Raw genomic sequence first — 20009 nt, forward strand, 5'->3', positions numbered from 1 at the left:
AGAGCTTCCCCGTGAGGCCGCCACGCCAAACCACCCCCCCGCCGCCGCCAACAACAGCCGCCCTTGTTGCCTCGGACACCCACCCCACCATGCCCCGTCTCCCCTCCTGATTCTCTCCCCCCTGGCCCCCCCCCTCCCCCTCCCACCCTCTCCCCCTGGACCTCAGCCTCACGTCAACCTCCCCTTAACCCCCTTCCCTCCCCCCCTCCCCCCCCCCCCCCCACCCACCCAGCCTCCCCTCCACCCCAGAACCAGGGGGTAAGAGAGCGTTGCCATGGCCACCCCCTTCCTGTGGAAGCTGTCGTCCCAGAAGCTGGGCTTCTTCCTGGTGAGCTTCGGCTTCATCTGGGGCATGATGCTCCTGCACTTCACCATCCAGCAGCGGGCCAGCCACGAGAGCAGCAGCATCCTGCGCCAGCAGATCCTGGACCTCAGCAAGCGCTACATCAAGGCCCTGGCCGAGGAGAACCAGAGCGTGATGGACGGGCCGTACGTGGGCACCATGACGGCCTACGGTGAGTCGCCCTGCTCCGCTGGACTCTCTACCAGCAACTTCTGTCGGTGCTACTCGCATTCTCACGGCGTTTACGTGTGGATTTTTATTTGTGGATTCCATATTTAAGTGCTGCTACTTGTTGGATAGTACTTGACAATAATAGATAGCAACAAACGTCCACGTTTGGAAAGCACATCTCTGTCAGTGTTTAGAGTTTTAATTATCTAGACTTTAGCTCCATTGTCTTTGTCGTGTTTTTATTCAATATTGAGCAAATGCAAAAAAAGGTGCTTCCAGTCATGTTTGGTGTATTGTTTTTGTCAAATCACAGAAGCAGGTTTTGGTTGACAGTTTGCCGATTACAGAATAAGTCTTGAAAAAAGAACCTTTTTAAAAAGTACAACATCAGCTCCTTCTCATTAAGACATCGGGTTCGTCTTAATCAGTTCCACTCCTATTGTGTTCTAATTGGCTCCACGTCCACATGCATCGCTGGTCACTGTGTCAGAGTGGTCACTGCGTCAGAGTGGTCACTGTGGTCACTGTCAGAGTTGTCACTGTCAGAGTGGTCACTGTCAGAGTGGTCACTGCGTCAGTGGTCAGTGTCAGAGTGGTCAGTGTCAGAGTGGTCAGAGTGGTCAGTGTCAGAGTGGTCACTGCGTCAGTGTCAGAGTGGTCACTGTCAGAGTGGTCACTGTCAGAGTGGTCACTGTCAGAGTGGTCACTGCGTCAGTGGTCAGTGTCAGAGTGGTCAGTGTCACAGTGGTCAGAGTGGTCAGTGTCAGAGTGGTCACAGTGGTCAGTGTCAGAGTGGTCAGTGTCAGAGTGGTCACTGTGATCACTGTCAGAGTGGTCACTGTGATCACTGTCAGAGTGGTCACAGTGGTCAGTGTCAGAGTGGTCACAGTGGTCACAGTGTCACAGTGGTCACTGTCAGAGTGGTCACTGCGTCACAGTGGTCACTGTCAGAGTGGTCACAGTGTCACAGTGGTCACTGTCAGAGTGGTCACAGTGTCACAGTGGTCACTGTCAGAGTGGTCACTGTCAGAGTGGTCACTGCGTCAGAGTGGTCACTGTCAGTGTCAGTGTCAGAGTGGTCACAGTGTCAGAGTGGTCAGAGTGGTCAGTGTCAGAGTGGTCACTGCGTCAGAGTGGTCACTGTCAGTGTCAGTGTCAGAGTGGTCACAGTGTCAGAGTGGTCAGAGTGGTCACTGTGGTCACTGCGTCAGAGTGGTCACTGTCAGTGTCAGTGTCAGAGTGGTCACAGTGTCAGAGTGGTCAGTGTCAGAGTGGTCACAGTGTCAGAGTGGTCACAGTGGTCAGTGTCAGAGTGGTCACTGTGTCAGAGTGGTCAGTGTCAGAGTGGTCACTGTCAGAGTGGTCACAGTGGTCAGTGTCACAGTGGTCAGAGTGGTCACTGTGGTCACTGTCAGAGTGGTCAGAGTGGTCACAGTGTCACAGTGGTCAGAGTGGTCACAGTGGTCACAGTGGTCAGTGTCAGAGTGGTCACAGTGGTCACTGTCAGAGTGGTCACTGTCTGAGTGGTCACAGTGGTCAGTGTCACAGTGGTCAGAGTGGTCACTGTGGTCACTGTCAGAGTGGTCAGAGTGGTCACAGTGTCAGAGTGGTCACAGTGGTCAGAGTGGTTACAGTGGTCAGAGTGGTCACAGTGGTCAGTGTCAGAGTGGTCACAGTGTCAGAGTGGTCACAGTGTCACAGTGGTCACAGCGTCACAGTGGTCACAGCCTGCCCTGGAAGGTCTCACTGCCGCTACTGCAGTGGTGGTGGTCTTCAATAAGTGCTTCATCCATCAATAGACCTGTACCGGGTCACTGGAGCGCCTTCATTAGAAACCTGAGCTGGGGACGGACGGGGCTCCGGGCCCAGGGGAAACCGTTGAGCTACAGTACCGCTGTGGGGAAAGGGGAAGAAACAGCCCGGAGAAATAAATAAATGTGTTGTTGTTGGGCTGGGAGAAGCACCGACTGGGTGAGCTCGCTCAGCCCAGATCACCATGGCAACCCTGACTCCCTGTATGCCAAACGGTTTAGAATCCCCAGAAAAAGGTTCCATGCCCCCGCACCTTGTTGCGGGTCTCGTTTCAGTGTTTGTTCAGTAGTGTTTTGTTTGAAACTAAATAAATAGTTTTTACGTGCAAGTTCACACAAAACGGCAGATCAACACCTCTACATATGGCCACACTCGTGTCTTTATCCACTCCTGACATCTAAACGTAAAGGCCTGATTGGCCGTCCCTAGGAAATAGGACGGCCGTGGCCTTCCTCTAAGTGGGGGGATTTGCACCACACTGTTTGCTTTTCTGTGTCGCCGTTAGGAACGGATAAGGAATGCAGCCTGCCTTTTCCTCTAATGGGGTTGTTGTCCACTATTGATCTTTACATAATAGTCTTTTCATTTTTCTTCGGCTTTCGAGTCAACAAACCAAAACACAAACTGGCTGACATTAAGGTTGGTTCTGCCGAGTCAGGCGTTGTGCTTCTCTATTCTTCTGGGTCGTTTCTGCCGCAGCGCACCGATATCCCTCCACCATATTGACCACCCGGGTAGGGATGCCAGGACATCGTTTGGCCTGCACATTCCCGGTAGGAGTGTACCTCCCCCGCGGCTCCACTGTTCCCTGGATGAGTTCATTCTGATCATGCTGCAGACTGATTCTTGCCATTGCGTTTTAAAACGCATCACAAATGATAAGCTCACGAGGTCTCCCCAGACCTCCTGCCGGCGTCTACTCACTTGGTCGTTGATTTGGGCCCTGGAGCACTCCACCGCAGTGAGTTTAAACTGAAACCGAGGACTTCCCCTTTTGTACGACCGTAAATCACCCAAGCATGGAATTGAGTGTTTTGACCGTCTCGTTAAAGCCCTTTGTATCGACATTTTGAAAGGGAACCATGTCCTTACACAGGTAAACAGTGACGGCGTTTGTTATCTCGTTCCACCGCTGGCTTTCTTTGTCTTAAGGACTGGCTTTGGAAAATGCCTGCGGAAGCGATGGCTGAGATGCAGAGACAGCTTCAGGCTACCAGCGTCTGTCTGTACGGTGAACGAGAGCTCCTGAAGGGACTATTGCGCAAGCACGCAGGCGTGCCGTGGTTGCGCAATAGCAGCCTGCCTGAGAAGGCAGTCAAATCGCTATCGCTGTCAAATCGGTCCCTGGGAAAAGTAATGTTGCGCCGAATTGAAAAAGAAAGTACGTTTCGTTACCATATTTTCAGTAGTTACCCGTAACTTTTCTTTTTACATGAAAAAGTAGTTACATTACTGTATTTACGCGTTACTTACTTTGTAACGTGTTACACACAACACTGTCTACCGGTCAAACCGGTCTCACGGTAACATCAAAATCCATACCGTAGCGCAAATTCACACCGGTGTACTTTCTATACCGTTTACACCGTACACCCCTAGTGTGATGGTGCGTTTCCACCGAGCGGTGCGCGTAGGTGCTGCTCGCGTTTCCACTGCCGACAGTACCCTCATGGTAGGGCAGGATGGCCGCGGCAGCTACATAAGCATCGTGACCTCATAGCAGCCCGACAGTGTAGCCTGCTAACAAATGAAATGAGAAAGAAGACCGCGACACGTTAAACAAAGGGCAACAATGGAGGACGTCCAAGAAGAACGGCTCATTTTTGCGCAACATTTTCTCAATAAACAAAGCTTTCACCGTTGTCCAGAAATACCTCGCGGGTACCTTGTTTTGTTATCCCCCTGTCGCACGGAAGTGACGATTCTGTTGACCAATCAACGGACGGCGTGTGTAGCTCCAACTTTTCGGCACCCTTTCAGGCCGCTCGGTACCCCAACGGAGGAGTACCGAAATATAGTTATGGCTAATCGTGGCTCAGTGCGCTCATTTTGGCGGTGGAAACGCGATTCGTACCGCACCTATGCTATGACTAATGGCTGTGACAGCTATGACTAATGGCTTTTATAACAAATGACACTCAAAGTATAGTCCTGCAATCTGACCTAGAGCAGTGGCTCCCAGCCTTGTTATCATTAAGACCTTTATCAGAAATAGATAAATACACATGCATGGCATAGCAGTGAGTGAAAGTGACACGTTTATGGTGCTTATTGGTGTGAATTTACGTTTCAATCTGGACAGTGTGTGTGTTTAACAAACATGAATCATCAAAACATTACAATGGAAAACATTACAATGGAAACATGATTGGCGTATGGAATGCACAAAGCGACACTTGGGAAATACAACAAGCAAAGATACTATTTATACTGAATAATAGTTATAACACATACATTTACAATAATCAATAGAATTAGTTCTATTATTGTAAAGTTGTTTTTATCCCACTTACCACCTGCAGTACCCCCTCATACCACCAGTTGGTGAAAAACGGATTCATAGCTCATGTTTAGACCTAGCTTGGGCTGATGGAACCAGGCCTGTTCAACTTGTAGCTTAGTTGCTTTCTCCGCAGACTGTAGCCTAGCGACCGCCCGGACAGACCAGCCCGGGAGGTTATTGGCGCTCGCTCCACAGGCCGTACAAGGACTGCATGCGTCTCCTGATCTCCTCACACCAACACCCGACCTAACAATGCTGAAACCCACTCAACCTGTTTGCCAATGAAAAAACCAGCCAGCGGTTTGTATAGAATATCAGTCTGGCCTCGCCGGGGGAACCAGACGCACCTGGCCAGCTCACGGTTCATCTGCAGATAGGGCTGGCCTCACTCCCATAACACGGTCTTTCTGCCCGGTTAGAAAAAGACAGATCTCTACCGGTGATCTATCAAAGACCACCGAGATGGCTGCCGCGCGCCCATGTTGGTTCTGGTTTCAGTGTTAAACTATTATTATAATTCTGGACGACTGGACTTAAAGCTTTTGTTGGTAGAAAGCGGTCATTATTTCGTGGCTCAGTCATCAGCCGTTGCTCTGATTGGTGTAGGCCTACACCAGCCCCCCCCCCCCCCTTTGGTGAGGCCTTTTGGAACCTCTCTGTTCATTTTTCCATTTCTAGACCGACGGCGTTCTGCCGCTGGTCTGGCCAGGCCCCGGCTGGCCTTGGCTGGGCAGCAACTGATTTCCACACATGGGCGCGGCCTGACTTACGACTCCAGCCAATCAGAGGCGTGTTGTTTCTGTCTTTGCTCATGCTGATTACAGTTGGAAGGAAAGCTTTTTATTTGACATTCACAAATTTTTTTTTTTCGTTATCCAGTCTATTTCAGGGAAAACAGTTTTGATGGTTACGTCGATGGTCCGCACTTTTAGGATAAGACGAGGATAAGACGAGGATAAGACGAGGATAAGTGTTCGTGCGCTGCCGGACTACCAATGCCTTGCTTCGTCGAAAGCGCAAACTCCTCCCCGTCAGTGCTGATTGGTTCCTTCGAATCGTTGAGCTTTTTTGGAAGAGGCTCTCAGCGGGCTGAAGGCCGGTCTGCAGAGAGGGGGACCAGGAGGAACACCCCCTGGACCAGGGGGAACACCTGGACCAGGGGGAACACCTGGACCAGGGGGAACACCTGGACCAGGAGGAACACCCCCTGGACCAGGAGGAACACCCCCTGGACCAGGGGGAACACCTGGACCAGGGGGAACACCTGGACCAGGGGGAACACCTGGACCAGGGGGAACACCTGGACCAGGAGGAACACCCCCTGGACCAGGAGGAACACCCCCTGGACCAGGGGGAACACCTGGACCAGGGGGAACACCTGGACCAGGGGGAACACCTGGACCAGGGGGAACACCTGGACCAGGGGGAAGACCTGGACCAGGGGCGCCCAGGGGCCACAGCGCCATGGGGGCGGTCGCTGCCATTCGTTTGTTGGTTATCTTTTCAGGTGGTGTGCAAGAAGGTTAATTCAACTATGAATCACCACCATCTAAATAACACAAATGATATAACCAATGGCTGGACAGGCTGCGTGCCTTTCCTTTAACAGTTGTGCAATCGTGTGAGAGCATGCTGTGAAACGGCTGCTGCTGCTGCAGCTGCAATGCAGTCCTCCCCTCCCTCCAGGCATGGTTCAAGTCTTCACCTGACAGCAGTGAGCCAGCCGTCGGGCCCTGGACAGGCCCTGCTCCCGGCCCGTGGCCCACGTAGCTCTCACTGGCTTAATGGCTAACAAAACTAAAGGAAGAATTCAATTCAAACAACTTTATTTATCCCCGAGGGCAATTCAATCCAGCAGTCCACAGCCTAAACCAAATGTACACACAGCCAAGAGGACACAGGAGTTACGTCAGAGGGAACACGATGGGCTGGGCAAGGAGTGTACAGTTTGGAATTTAAGACCAATGATCCAAATAATAAATACGTTTGAGACAATGATACCCAAGCAACAAACTGTTACAAATGTTCATTCCAAAGACTACTGTCGAGGTTTAAAAGCCTGACCGCAGACGGGATGAAGGACTTTGAGTAGCGCTTTGTTTTCCTGAGTGCTGCTGCACAGCGCCGGCCTGGAGGCATTCGTCTGAGTTCTGGGGAGAGGATGTGGCCGCTTTGGTCAACTATTGTTTTAGCTTTGTGGACCGCGCGCTTCTCCCAGAGGGAAAAGAAAGTCTTTCTGCCGAACTCAGATTATTTTGGAGCACACCTTCACAATACTGTTCAGGCTATTCCTGTCCCTCCCCACACAGAGACCATCGAACCAGTGAATGAATGAGAAGGTTAACAGACTTTCAATAAATGAACGATAAAACATGATTACAATTTTGTCACAAACATTGAAGGATTTTAACCTCCTCAGTAAGGGGACCCTCTGTTGACCGCCTTTAACGGTAGGATCTGTTTGCATCATCATGCAGAAGCCTCCATATGGACAGGGCTCATCGCTGTCATGTCGTGACTATTCTAGGTGTTGTGGAGCGCTTCAAATGGCTTACCTTCTGTGGTCCATGTCGCCAAACAGCGCTGGTCAGCATAGAAGTATGGATTAGGATCCAGACCATCTGGCCTGGGACTGTGTTTAACATGTCCTGTTGGCTCAGATTAGAAGCTATGGAAAAACATCTCATAAATCCCACAACGTGTGTGTGTGTGTGTGTGTGTGTGTGTGTGTTCTCGTTCGTTCGTGTTCGGTCGTTTTAGACGTCCTTTAATGCGCAGGAAGAGATTAGGCCACCATGATAAAGGTGGTTACATCACTGAATTATCACATTTGTTTAGTTAAAATACGGGGGTGGTTATTAAGACACATTAATTCTGTTGTGTTCGGCTATAATGGTAACTCGTTGAAGGAGCTCTCACTGGTTTACAGCTAACTGGGCCACATGGTCCCACACCTTGTGTTACTACAGCCGCATGCCCCCTCCACCTGATCGCACCACTGACATTTCTTTCGTACCCTGTCTGTAATAAAAAACGATGTAATAAGACTTCAAGGTCACCTGGCAATGTCTCAATGGCTTATTTTACTGCAGATAAGCAGCATGCCGGGTGTGCTATCCAATGACGCCTCAGAGGAAACGCTGTGCGTTGTTCTCCAGTCCAAAGCCAGGCTATCTCTTACATAGTTTAGCACATGTATTGATCACGCCGGTCCCCCTATGAGGCACATGGTCGCTTGCTCCTTACCAGAAAAATGAGATGCACCCTTTTATTTTCAGCCCACCACATCCGGTTTTGTTGGGAATGGGAACATGAACCAATGAGGTTTTGAGTGCAGCGCTCTTGACCTCTAGTCTGACCTGTGAGGTGTTGTCACGTTCACTGGTGTGCTCTACAGTCATTTCAGAGAAGGGCGGATCACACGCCACATGGTTTTGTTTACATTCAAATCGGGCAATAGTCAACCAAATAAAATATTGGTTGGCAAAATCAGCATGTGACCTCTAGATAAAGTAATGTCCACCGTGCATTCTACGGCTAGCTTCAATATCACATCCTGTTTGGAGACGGTCAGCGGGCGTCAGGTCCACCCGCGCTCACACAGCGCTGAGCCCGGTGTGTAGTATATACACACAGCACTGGGTGTGTAGTATATACACACAGCGCTGTGTGTAGTATATACACACAGCGCTGTGTGTATATACTACACACAGCGCTGTGTGTGTAGTATATACACACAGCGTGGTGTGTAGTATATACACACAGCTATATACTACACACAGCGCTGTGTGTAGTATATACACACAGCGCTGTGTGTAGTATATACACACAGAGCCTGGTGTGTAGTATATAGACCACACACAACCCAAGATTTGAATTTAGGTTTTCCGCTGTGTTTTAATTTTGACCACTTGCCTTCTGGTAAGTCTTATAGTCTATCAAACCATATGATAATTAAAAATGAAACTATGGAGCCTTTTATTATTATTATTATTATTATTATTATTATTATTATTATTATTATTATTATAGGCTTCAACACCACCGCTAAAGCCCTGAAACAATATCAAATAACATAGCCTCCATACATCTTATGGGCATATAGGTGAACACAGAATACATAAGGGCTTATGTAATTGTTACATATATATAACTCTTGTTTAGATACCTGGTGGAAATGAAGTCTTGGCTGCTTACATGTATTTAAGCTTGGACTGCACAGTTGAGTTAACGGCAGTGGACAAAGGTTTCTGGCCAGGGCACAGCGTACACCTTAAACTCACATTCACCCCCTTAGTTTCAACGAGTTTGACGTAATGGGAATGCCTCCATCCCTCAGAAGTGAGCGTTGGCTGCTTCTAGCTTGCCATGATTGCTCTTCATGCTACCCGCCTCTGTCAGGGCTCTGGCCGTGTGGAATGAGAGCTCATGAAGGGAGTGTTGCCTGCTAGCTGCGTGCTTGCGCAATAGCGGCCTGAGACGGTGCAATAGCAGCCTGAGAAGGCAGTGTCGCAGTCACATCTGTCCCTGGGAAGAGTAGCGTTGCGCCAAATTTAAAAAGGAGCTACGTTTCGTTACCAAATTTAGTAGTAGTAAGGCGTCAGACAGCCCTCGACTCAAACGAGAGCATCCAGCGAGCTGTGAGTTGTACAATAAAACCAATGTTTTGCTGTCATTGTAGAGGGATGTTTCAGTTGAGAGTGGCAGTGGCAATCTACTGGAGTGCAAGATCTGTGTTGAAGCTTTCTTGGTTTATGAAGATTGTATCACTCTGCTATTTGCATAGTGGTTGAGGTGTGATATCCCCGGCACACACACACAAATTAAAGTGCTTTGTGTGCCATGAAAAGGCACTATTTAAATCCAATAAGGTTATATGTGGAAAAAAGAGAAAAGTTTTACGTTAATGTTATGACTCTGTTGGGAGAAATGGCTCTGCTAACACATTTGTTTATAGACTAAAGTCTTGGTCCACAAGCCTTATTATAGAGGGCCAATCAGTTTGCGAGGCACCCTATGTATTTGTTAATATTTTTATTGTTATTATTTTGCCAGAAACACCCGAGCACCCAAAGCCACTTTTAAGAAACGTTCCAATAGTAGCGCTAAAGCAGTCTGACAATGCAAACTTTGAACAAGCATATCTCATGACCTACAGCCATGTGACTGGGTGCCCGTCGTCCTGACCTACAGCATGGGTTCCATCGTGATGAACAACTTTAAGAACCTAGGACTTCCCAAAGATCAAAGTCCATTTGTACATACCATATATGGACCAACATCCTCCGTCGTACAAGAAGGGAAGTCTGTACACAAGAATGTGAAGCCCCCCGGAGCCAATAACTGCAATGGGTGTGGCTTAAAAACGTGTATAGATTCATGATTGACCCTATGATATCCAACGCTATTCAGGATCAAATTCAAAACAAGATGGAATTAAGTTTTGTCCATCGGGGCATGATTTCCAAAGGGGCGTGGCTTGTGACTAGAAGATCAGAATCTTATTTATTGCCAAGTATGTTTACACATGCAAGGAATTATTTTTGGTGTGGTGGTGCAAAAACAAACAACAAACAAATATAGTGCAAAAAAGAGAAGACAGTGCAAATAACAAACAAATATAGTGCAAAAAAAAGAGAAGGCAGAATGAGGTAATAACAGAATGAGGTAGTATGATGAAGTACAATATCAGACAAAAATGAGTGCAGTTGTGGGGACTTAAGTGTGTTGGAGGGAGGGGGGGAACGAGAGTCAGTGTCAGTGAGCCCGAGATCTGTTTAACAGTCCAACTGCGGATGGGAAGAAGCTGTTCTTGTGGCGGGAGGTTTTAGTTCTGATGGAGCGCAGCCTCCTGCCAGATGGAAGTGGCTCAAAAAGTTTGTGTCCGGGATGAGATGGGTCAGCCACAATCTTCCCAGCACGCCTCAGGGACCTGGAGTCGCACAGGTTGTGACCACAGTTCGTAGACTAAATGTCTACGACAAATCGATCGGGTCGAAGGTTCTAACCGCTCAAATAAGATGAAATCGATAGAGGCCCAAAATGGTCCAATTTAAGTTAACTTAAGCCAATCATCATCAAACTTAGTGCAGTTAAAGGCACATGGGTCAAGATGAATTGCTCCGAACTGTATCCATATTGGGCAATAGGGGGAACTATAGTGATCAACATATTCCCTGGCCGCTGTCACCTCATGATATTCAGGTCATGATATTTTTCTCTCCTCACGTTGAACAAATGCTGCTAAGGATCACCTGTAACAACATGGCCGCCGGATGGCCAAATAAGCCCAATCAACTTTAGGTGCTGAAAGGCGGGTGAACTTGGTGCACTTAAGGAAACTAAGATTAAGATGGCTAAAGTGAATCCAAATAGTACAACGGGGGGGGGGGGGTGCGTCTAAAACGTTTAACACGCATGCTTCCTGACCCCCTTTGACATGGCTTCAAAAAAATCCATGATGATGCATCAGTGAAGTAATATTATGGTAGCAAACGGCGGTGTGTGTGTGGTCCACGTCTTGAGCTCTCCGTTGTCCCCCTCCAGACCTGAAGAAGACCCTGGCCGTGCTGCTGGACAACATCATGCTCCGGCTGGGCAAGCTGGAGTCCAAGGTGGACAACATCTACAACGGCACGGGGCCCGGGAACCTGACCAACGGCACGGGGCCCGCCACGGCCGCGCCCAGCGCCGCCAACGCCGCCGAGAAGGTCAACGTCGCCGGTGGGTGCATCTTAACACACTCGCCGACCCACTCCCCCTGGCCGTTGGGTTGTTGGGTTGTTTTTCATTCTTTCGTTTCATATTTTCCATTTTCTCTTTTTAAAGAACGTCCCTCACCACAGCGTTAGATCTCACAGCCCTCTGCACATGGGCTCATTGTTATAAGAACGGGATCCTCTCTGGGCGTCTCACAACTAGTGTCGTTGAAATGACCCGGGTGCAGGTGATGCTGTAATAATTGAGTACACGACTGAGAAGACTCGGTCCTTATTCTGATGTAGCTTGGCTCAGGTATGTAATCCAATACAAATGTAACAAGGAGGTATCGAGAATTAGCACGCTGCACATTGAATCCTACCCCTTCAAACCATGTCTTATTTTGTGCACCTCATCACATCAACACTTGATTATAACAGAACAACACTCTTCTTTTCTCCGCTCATTCATTACACCCCCGTCTGCAGTAATAATAATACCAGGGCGGATCCCTTTAGTCCTGCTCATTGATTTCGGTGCCAGCGTGTGGATGATGAATCCGGCCCTGCTGAGAGAACGAGGTGTTTTGTTTTTGGGGATTAGGGGATTTAGTTTTCATCGCCGAAGCATCGGGGGCGCCTGGGCCGTGATGCACTGGATTTATTAAAATCTCGCTCAGCCCAACCCGACTGAGGAGAAAGTCAATGTGTTGCATACAGAGAAAATCCTCTCCCTAATGGCCTTTAATGGAAAGGACTGCTCGGCGGTCTCTGCTGTTTGTGAGCCGTGGCCTCAGGGTCACACGTGGGCTCTCGTTGTCACATGAGAGCTCCAGGAAGGGACCCGTCCAGGGCCCTGGGTCAGCACATGGTCCTTGTACTCGCTAGGCAAAGAAAGTGTCTGGAATCACGGCTTCTTTTGATGCGTTTGAACTAATGGAACCCCTCGTGGTGTCCATCAAGAGAAGCGGCTGACGGTTATGTACGGCTGTGACGTGCCACTCGTTGAACGCCGCTCATCCCCCCCGAGCTGGTCCTCTTATGACCAGGCTGTTAACGTCGGCCTAGTTCCTTTTAACCTTCTTGATCCATGTTTTTCATGAAGGACAAACACATGTTTACGATCAAAAACGCCAATGAATAAACGTGTGGGAGAGCAGAGCCATTAGCATGAGGCTCCGTGAGCCAACATCAACAACATCTAAACTAAGTTGGCCAGTGGCAGTTGGAAGGAGGTCAGTGATTGTAAGCCAGCCCCTCAAGGGTTCAGCTCCTGGCTGATGATGAATCCAGAGGCCCTTCGCTCGCTGCCAAATTCAAGCTTTTATCCCACGGATGTAAAGAACTAATATGCTTAACCCCCTTCCACACATTCTTAGCTAGGGCCCTCTTCCCTCCCCCTGGGGTCTACCTTCAGATGGACAACAGTCTGTGAACATGTATCCTGAACCCTTAGGCCGTCCTACTCGGACCCCCATTCCCGGCACCGCTGAGGCTCCGAGACACAGAGACGTGCACTGCAAGAGCCCTCCGCCGTGGCAGTAAACAGCAGGCAGTCCTCGCCGGGGCGATGTCTGCAGCCTCGAGGCTGACCCGCCCACGCCCGGGGAAACGATTACCCTGATTGGGATCAGTGGAGAGAAACGCCCTGGCTATGGGGGAGAGGGCCGCTAGCGCCGTCAGTCCAAAGGAGCCCTCTGGCCCTCTGTCCCTCTGGCCCTGAGGGGGTCTGGCCCTCTGGCCCTGAGGGGGTCTGGCCCTCTGGCCCTGAGGGGGTCTGTCCCTCTGTCCCTCTGTCCCTGAGGGCGTCTGGCCCTCTGTCCCTCTGGCCCTGAGGGGGTCTGGTCCTCTGGCCCTCTGGCCCTGAGGGGGTCTGGCCCTCTGGCCCTCTGGCCCTGAGGGGGTCTGGTCCTCTGGCCCTGAGGGGGTCTGGTCCTCTGGCCCTCTGGCCCTGAGGGGGTCTGGTCCTCTGGCCCTGAGGGGGTCTGGTCCTCTGGCCCTCTGGCCCTGAGGGGGTCTGGTCCTCTGGCCCTCTGGCCCTGAGGGGGTCTGGTCCTCTGGCCCTGAGGGGGTCTGGCCCTCTGGCCCTGAGGGGGTCTGGCCCTCTGGCCCTGAGGGGGTCTGGTCCTCTGGCCCTCTGGCCCTGAGGGGGTCTGGTCCTCTGTCCCTCTGTCCCTGAGGGCGTCTGGCCCTCTGGTCCTCTGGCCCTCTGGCCCTGAGGGGGTCTGTCCCTGAGGGGGTCTGTCCCTGAGGGGGTCTGGTCCTCTGGCCCTGAGGGGGTCTGGTCCTCTGGCCCTCTGGCCCTGAGGGGGTCTGGTCCTCTGGTCCTCTGGCCCTCTGGCCCTGAGGGCGTCTGGCCCTGAGGGGGTCTGGTCCTCTGGCCCTGAGGGGGTCTGGTCCTCTGGCCCTCTGGCCCTGAGGGGGTCTGGTCCTCTGGCCCTGAGGGGGTCTGGCCCTCTGGCCCTCTGGTCCTCTGTCCCTGAGGGGGTCTGGTCCTCTGGTCCTCTGGCCCTCTGGCCCTGAGGGGGTCTGGTCCTCTGGCCCTCTGGCCCTGAGGGGGTCTGTCCCTGAGGGGGTCTGTCCCTGAGGGGGTCTGGTCCTCTGGCCCTGAGGGGGTCTGGCCCTCTGGCCCTGAGGGGGTCTGGCCCTCTGGCCCTCTGGCCCTGAGGGGGTCTGGTCCTCTGGCCCTCTGGCCCTGAGGGGGTCTGGTCCTCTGGCCCTGAGGGGGTCTGGTCCTCTGGCCCTCTGGCCCTGAGGGGGTCTGGTCCTCTGGCCCTCTGGCCCTGAGGGGGTCTGGCCCTCTGGCCCTCTGGCCCTGAGGGGGTCTGGTCCTCTGGCCCTCTGGCCCTGAGGGGGTCTGGTCCTCTGGTCCTCTGGTCCTCTGGTCCTGGGGGGGTCTGGTCCTCTGGTCCTCTGGTCCTCTGGCCCTCTGGCCCTGAGGGGGTCTGGTCCTCTGGCCCTCTGGCCCCCGTCCTCTGGCCCCCGTCCTCTGGCCCTCTGGTCCTCTGGTCCTCTGTCCCTGAGGGGGTCTGGCCCTCTGGCCCTGAGGGGGTCTGGCCCTCTGGCCCCCGTCCTCTGGCCCCCGTCCTCTGGCCCTCTGGCCCTCCGGCCCTCCACCAGGTCTGCTACAGACCAGATTGTGATCAAAGGCACGTTTCATTTAGCCATTCATTTGATTGTTTTTTCCGCCGTTGGTTTCTCAGAATTTATTTTGAGTTTTAAGTTTGTCATTGCCAGAGAATGGGAAGCAAGAAGCACATAAGCCCCCAAAAAGAATAGGCAACAAACAAACTAGGTATAGATATATATATCTATATATCTATATATAGATATATAGATATATATATATATATTACTTATTGCTTATCTATAGATAAGCAATAAGAGAGAGACGGAGAAAGAGATATAGATATATAAAGACAGATAAATGTATACAAACCACTTCTTGAAATCAAGAAGTTTTATTACCCATCAAATCAATAAAGGCTGTCAATGTGCGGTCGATGTGTTCGTCCAAATGGAGAAGTACCATCCCAACCCCTCACAGGTACATGTAGGGCGTTTAGCAGACGCTTTTATCCAAAGCGACTTACTACGGTGATCACACACCGACGGCGGAGTCGACCACGCAGGGCGACAGCCGGCTGGTCAGGAGCGGTTAGGGGTTAAGCGTCTCGCTCAGGGACACATCGACACTAGGAGGAGCCGGGGATCCAACCAGCAACCTTCGGGTTACACGTCAACCTGCTCCACCTCCTGAGCTACGCCGACCCCGACCCTTCCCCTCCCATGTAGCGTGGGACTTGACCCCATGTCAATGCTACATACTAACAATCGCTCTACTCAAGGCATCTTAGAGAACCTGCCAATCTGGCAACCTCATAATCAGAGGTTTTTGTGTATAATTTGAAAAAAAACATTGCCTTAAGTGGCAATCATTACATGAAAATCTTCAAGACCGACACCTTGGCAACCAATCTGGAATAACGCAAACCAACCAAACCCAGCCTTCACAATACACATTCAGCTGTTTGGCTCGGTGTAGATCAGCAGATCACCCCGCGTTGTCAAGTCCTAGTCTGGGGTAGCCCCTTCTGGGGTACCCTCATGTTGGTACCCTGTCCCCCATGGTGACAACGGCCCTCCGACCGCCCCTCATCCCTGGGACGCGAGGTGAGGCGGTGTCCTGCTGCCCAGCCCCTTGGTCCTCCAGGCCTCTCTGTGGTCTCCAGCCCCTTGGTCCTCCAGGCCTCTCTGGTCTCCAGCCCCTTGGTCCTCCAGGCCTCTCTGTGGTCTCCAGCCCCTTGGTCCTCCAGGCCTCTCTGTGGTCTCCAGCCCCTTGGTCCTCCAGGCCTCTCTGGTCTCCAGCCCCTTGGTCCTCCAGGCCTCTCTGTGGTCTCCAGCCCCTTGGTCCTCCAGGCCTCTCTGTGGTCTCCAGCCCCTTGGTCCTCCAGGCCTCTCTGTGGTCTCCAGCCCCTTGGTCCTCCAGGCCTCTCTGTGGTCTCCAGCCCCTTGGTCCTCAAGGCCTCTGTGGGGGCAGGCTGGAGAAGGCTGCCACAGGCCAGCCGGCTCCTTGTCCACTGTATCATAATGAGTAGATCTGAACCGACTAAGGAAACGTTTGGAACCAAACAAAGCTTGGCAGGCTGCCGTTCTCATCTGGGTGTTGAGCAAGTGCCCTGATCACGTCTCACTGTAGAGTGATGGCTAATCCCTCTAACACGTCCAGATCCCTCACCACCTAGACCCCTCAGGACACACTTTAAAATGAATCACGTGGACGGCATCAGTTCTACGTTTAAGTAAATAGAAAATCCAGCATTTAACATTTTTTTCCCTCTTTCTAGTTTTTCTATTCGTTGTTTTCGATGAAAGACGTTTGCGCACATGGGAGTTGAGTCTGGTGCTCGGTGTAATCTGGGAGCTCTTTCATCAAGTGCTCTGTCGAATCAATGCTAATCAAATGAGCACACACACACACACACACACACACACACACACACACACACACACACACACACACACACACACACACACACACACACACACATAAATGTATGCAAATCCGCAATCAATAGGTGATCAGGTGCGGAGTGCAGCTGTCCTCTCCACAACCAGCTTGCCAGGCCGCTCACGTCCGCTGGCTGGGCCGACCCAGGGGGGCGGGGCCTGTCAGAGGCCCGCTGCGCGTCAGAGCCTCGCACGGCGCCGCTCTGAAGCCCCGCTGAACCAAACAACCAGGAGCCCTTCAGGTCCAACCTCACTGCACGGCGCAGGCTGCGTTTGACCGTTGTGCTGTGAAGTGAGTGGATTCACCCATTCATATTTGACAACAGATTGATGGCTCACAGGCCCTCGGTGGCGTGAATGTTTTCAGCACGCATCTGGGAGAAAAGAAATGAAGATTTGTGTGTGTGTGTGCGCAAATCCTCATCATCAATCATCTTTTTCTTATCAACAAGACCCAAATGTGCCCCCCACCACCCAACCTCGATCATATTGATCGAAGGGGCAGAACAATTCGTTTCGAATGTGCTTTTGTTCTTCTTGCTATTACAAGGTCATCTCCTCAAAGAGCTCATCTCACTCACACTGCGGGGGAACACATTTCCACCACAGCCGTTAACAATAGCAGGAATGCAGCCCGTCCAGTCCTAAGCCTGTGAGTCATGGCTGCTCCTCCCCCTCCTCCCCCTCTTCTTCCTCCTCCTCCCCCTCTTCTTCCCCCTCCTCCCCCTCCCCTCCTCCTCCTCCCCCTCCCCTCCTCCTCTCCTCTCCCTCCCCTCCTCCACCTCCCCCTCCTCTTCCTCCTCTTCCTTCTCCTCCTCCTCCTCCTCCCCCTCCCCTCCTCCTCTCCTCCCCCTCCTCCCCTCCCCTCCTCCACCTCCCCCTCCTCCTCCCCCTCTTCCTCCTCTTCCTCCTCCTCCCCCTCCTCCTCCCCCTCTTCTTCCTCTCCCCTCCCCCTCCTCCCCCTCCTCCTCCTCCTCCTCCTCCTCCTCCCCCCCCTCCCCCTCCTCCCCTGTCATGTGTTGCTCAAAGGTACCATTTTACAGCTATGGTTTTAGTGGAATCTGTTCTAAATGGCCTTGCTACCCATTATCGGTTAGATGGTGAGTAGTCAGTGCGTTCATCTTTGGACCGCTTCTGCCTCATTTCTGAGGCATTTTCTGGCCAATCAGGTCGTCTCTTCCCTGATGAGTTCACTCCCAGGTGCTGAATGTGGTTTCTTTACGGATGGTTTTGGTATGGGGTCTGTGTAGCCCCGCCTCCTGCTCCACGCTCACCTACTGGAGCCTGACTCCGGTACCAGTCTGTACTGGAGCCTCCACTGAGCCTGACTCAGGTACTAGTCTGTACTGGAGCTTCCACTGAGCCTGACTCAGGTACCAGTCTGTACTGGAGCCTCCACTGAGCCTGACTCAGGTACCAGTCTGTACTGGAGCCTCCACTGAGCCTGACTCAGGTACTAGTCTGTACTGGAGCCTCCACTGAGCCTGACTCAGGGTATCTCCAGTCTGTGTTTCTCAAAGCCGTGAATGCAAAGAAAGGACTCGCGTTCTTGGTGAGAATGTACTTGCTAGTCGTTTCTTGGAAGAATGCAAGGTGACGAGCATGCAGGAGGCTGTTGGCGGTGAGATGTGACCCTGCTTGTGTTGTACACTGAGTGGAGGCTGAACCCAGGCTATAGCACCCTGCTGGGGCTCCGTTACTCCTCAGGGACACTGATGTAGAATAGAACCCAGGCTATAGCACCCTGCTGGGGCTCCGTTACTCCTCAGGGACACTGATGTAAGGTCTATTTCTAATAGACCACCAGCAGCAGGCCCCTTTCGCGCTGCGTCTGTTGTGTCTGTTGTGACGTGTCACACAGGGGTTGGCCTGCGTATGCTCCGGGCTCTGCTCCACTAGCTGCGGGGTCCGTGGGGGGGGGGGGCTCTGTGGGGGGGGGGGCTCTCTGGGGGGGCTCTGTGGGCTGACCGGCTGGCTAGCTGGCGACGCTAATGAAGCTTCTCCACTCTGAGAACGTTGACTTTTTTTTTTTTTGATCCGCCGTCAATCCCCGTAAAACTGCCAATATTCAAAATGGACCCTGTTGGTTCCTCGCCTGAATGATGATCAGAAGTGAAGTCATACATAGTCTTACATAGTCCACACCAGGCCCCTGGGTTACATAGTCCACACCAGGCCCCTGGGTTACATAGTCCACACCAGGCCCCTGGGTTACATAGTCCACACCAGGCCCCTGGGTTACATAGTCCACACCAGGCCCCTGGGTTACATAGTCCACACCAGGCCCCTGGGTTACATAGTCCACACCAGGCCCCTGGCCCCTGGGTTAGGCGACGGCCTGTCCAAACGTGTATTGAGACGCGGGCTGAGCTGATGGGCCGCTGAGAGCAGAGCGCGTCCATCAGCCACGCTGACCTCCCAGACCTCCGGTCTGCATTCAAGTGTCTGGATGTAAAGTCTGTGACTCATGTGGACCTCATCTTAAGTAATATGAATAATCTCTCTCTCTCTCCTCTCTCTCTCTCTCTCTCTCTCTCTCTCTCTCTCTCTCTCTCTCTCTCTCTCTCTCTCTCTCTCTCTCTCTCTCTTCTCTCTCTCTCTCCTCTCTCTCTCTCTCTCTCTCTCTCTCTCTCTCTCTCTCTCTCTCTCTCAGCAACATGGCTGAGCACAGGTGAGTTTCGCCCTGGGTTCTCATAAAGCACACAGCGTTCATTAGGACCCGCTGCACGGCCGCAGCTCAACCAACCTGTTCCACCGCCGGTGTCACCCCCCCGGGGTGAGGCCCGCTTCCCAGGGCTACCCCCCCCCCCCTCCACGCACCCTCTGACTCTATGAACAGCCCCCCCCCCCCCTCACTGCAGCCCTCCAGAGCCCAGCTGCTGTCTGTCCCTAGGGCACACAGACGCCCCTCCCTCCTCAACCTATATTCCCCGTTCCCTGGATACGGTGTCTTACTATTCTGAGGTTAGTTATCTCTTCCGTCTCTTTGTCTGTCTCTCTCTCTCTCTCTCTCTCTCTCTCGCTCTCTGGAAAAGAAAAGGCTAATTTATGACCGTTTCCGTCCACTACTGTTCACCAACCTCTCTACCTCCCTCAAGCTCAAAATAAATGTGAGTGAATCTTTTGAATTTTTCGTCTCTTCCACTCAGGTATTTCTATGCACATCGTTTGAAATGTCCATGAAAACCGCTGGAGGGAAACGAACCTTCGCTCTCCCTATCTCCTGAAACGGCTGACGGAGTCAATCTGGCAGGCATAACGAGCACTAACGCACGGAGAGGAGGGAATGAGGACAGCTCCGTGTGCCTTCCAGTGTGTTTATTGTTTTGGTCGCGGGGCTGGCTGTTTTATGGCAGCAGACCTCTTGTGGAAGAGTTATAGTGGGACACACACACACACACACACACACACACACACACACACACACACACACACACACACACACACACACACACACACACACACACACACC

At 52.1% G+C, this 20009-nt stretch overlaps 1 protein-coding gene across 1 annotated transcript; it reads left to right on the plus strand.

The window, feature by feature from the left end:
• Positions 1 to 243: 243 nt before the first annotated feature.
• LOC311371313 (uncharacterized protein) lies at positions 244 to 16755 on the plus strand (the record flags this gene model as incomplete). The annotated part of the gene is made up of 5 exons (XM_084489465.1): positions 244 to 515; positions 11376 to 11660; positions 12984 to 13068; positions 14576 to 14676; positions 16646 to 16755. Exons 1-5 carry the CDS (start codon positions 275 to 277, stop codon positions 16753 to 16755), a joined length of 822 nt encoding a protein of 273 aa, XP_084345591.1. The 5' UTR covers positions 244 to 274.
• Positions 16756 to 20009: the final 3254 nt, after the last annotated feature.

This window comes from Micromesistius poutassou (assembly GCF_964030765.1).
Source record: "Micromesistius poutassou genome assembly, contig: SCAFFOLD_730, whole genome shotgun sequence".
In the NCBI taxonomy this organism is placed as follows: domain Eukaryota; kingdom Metazoa; phylum Chordata; class Actinopteri; order Gadiformes; family Gadidae; genus Micromesistius; species Micromesistius poutassou.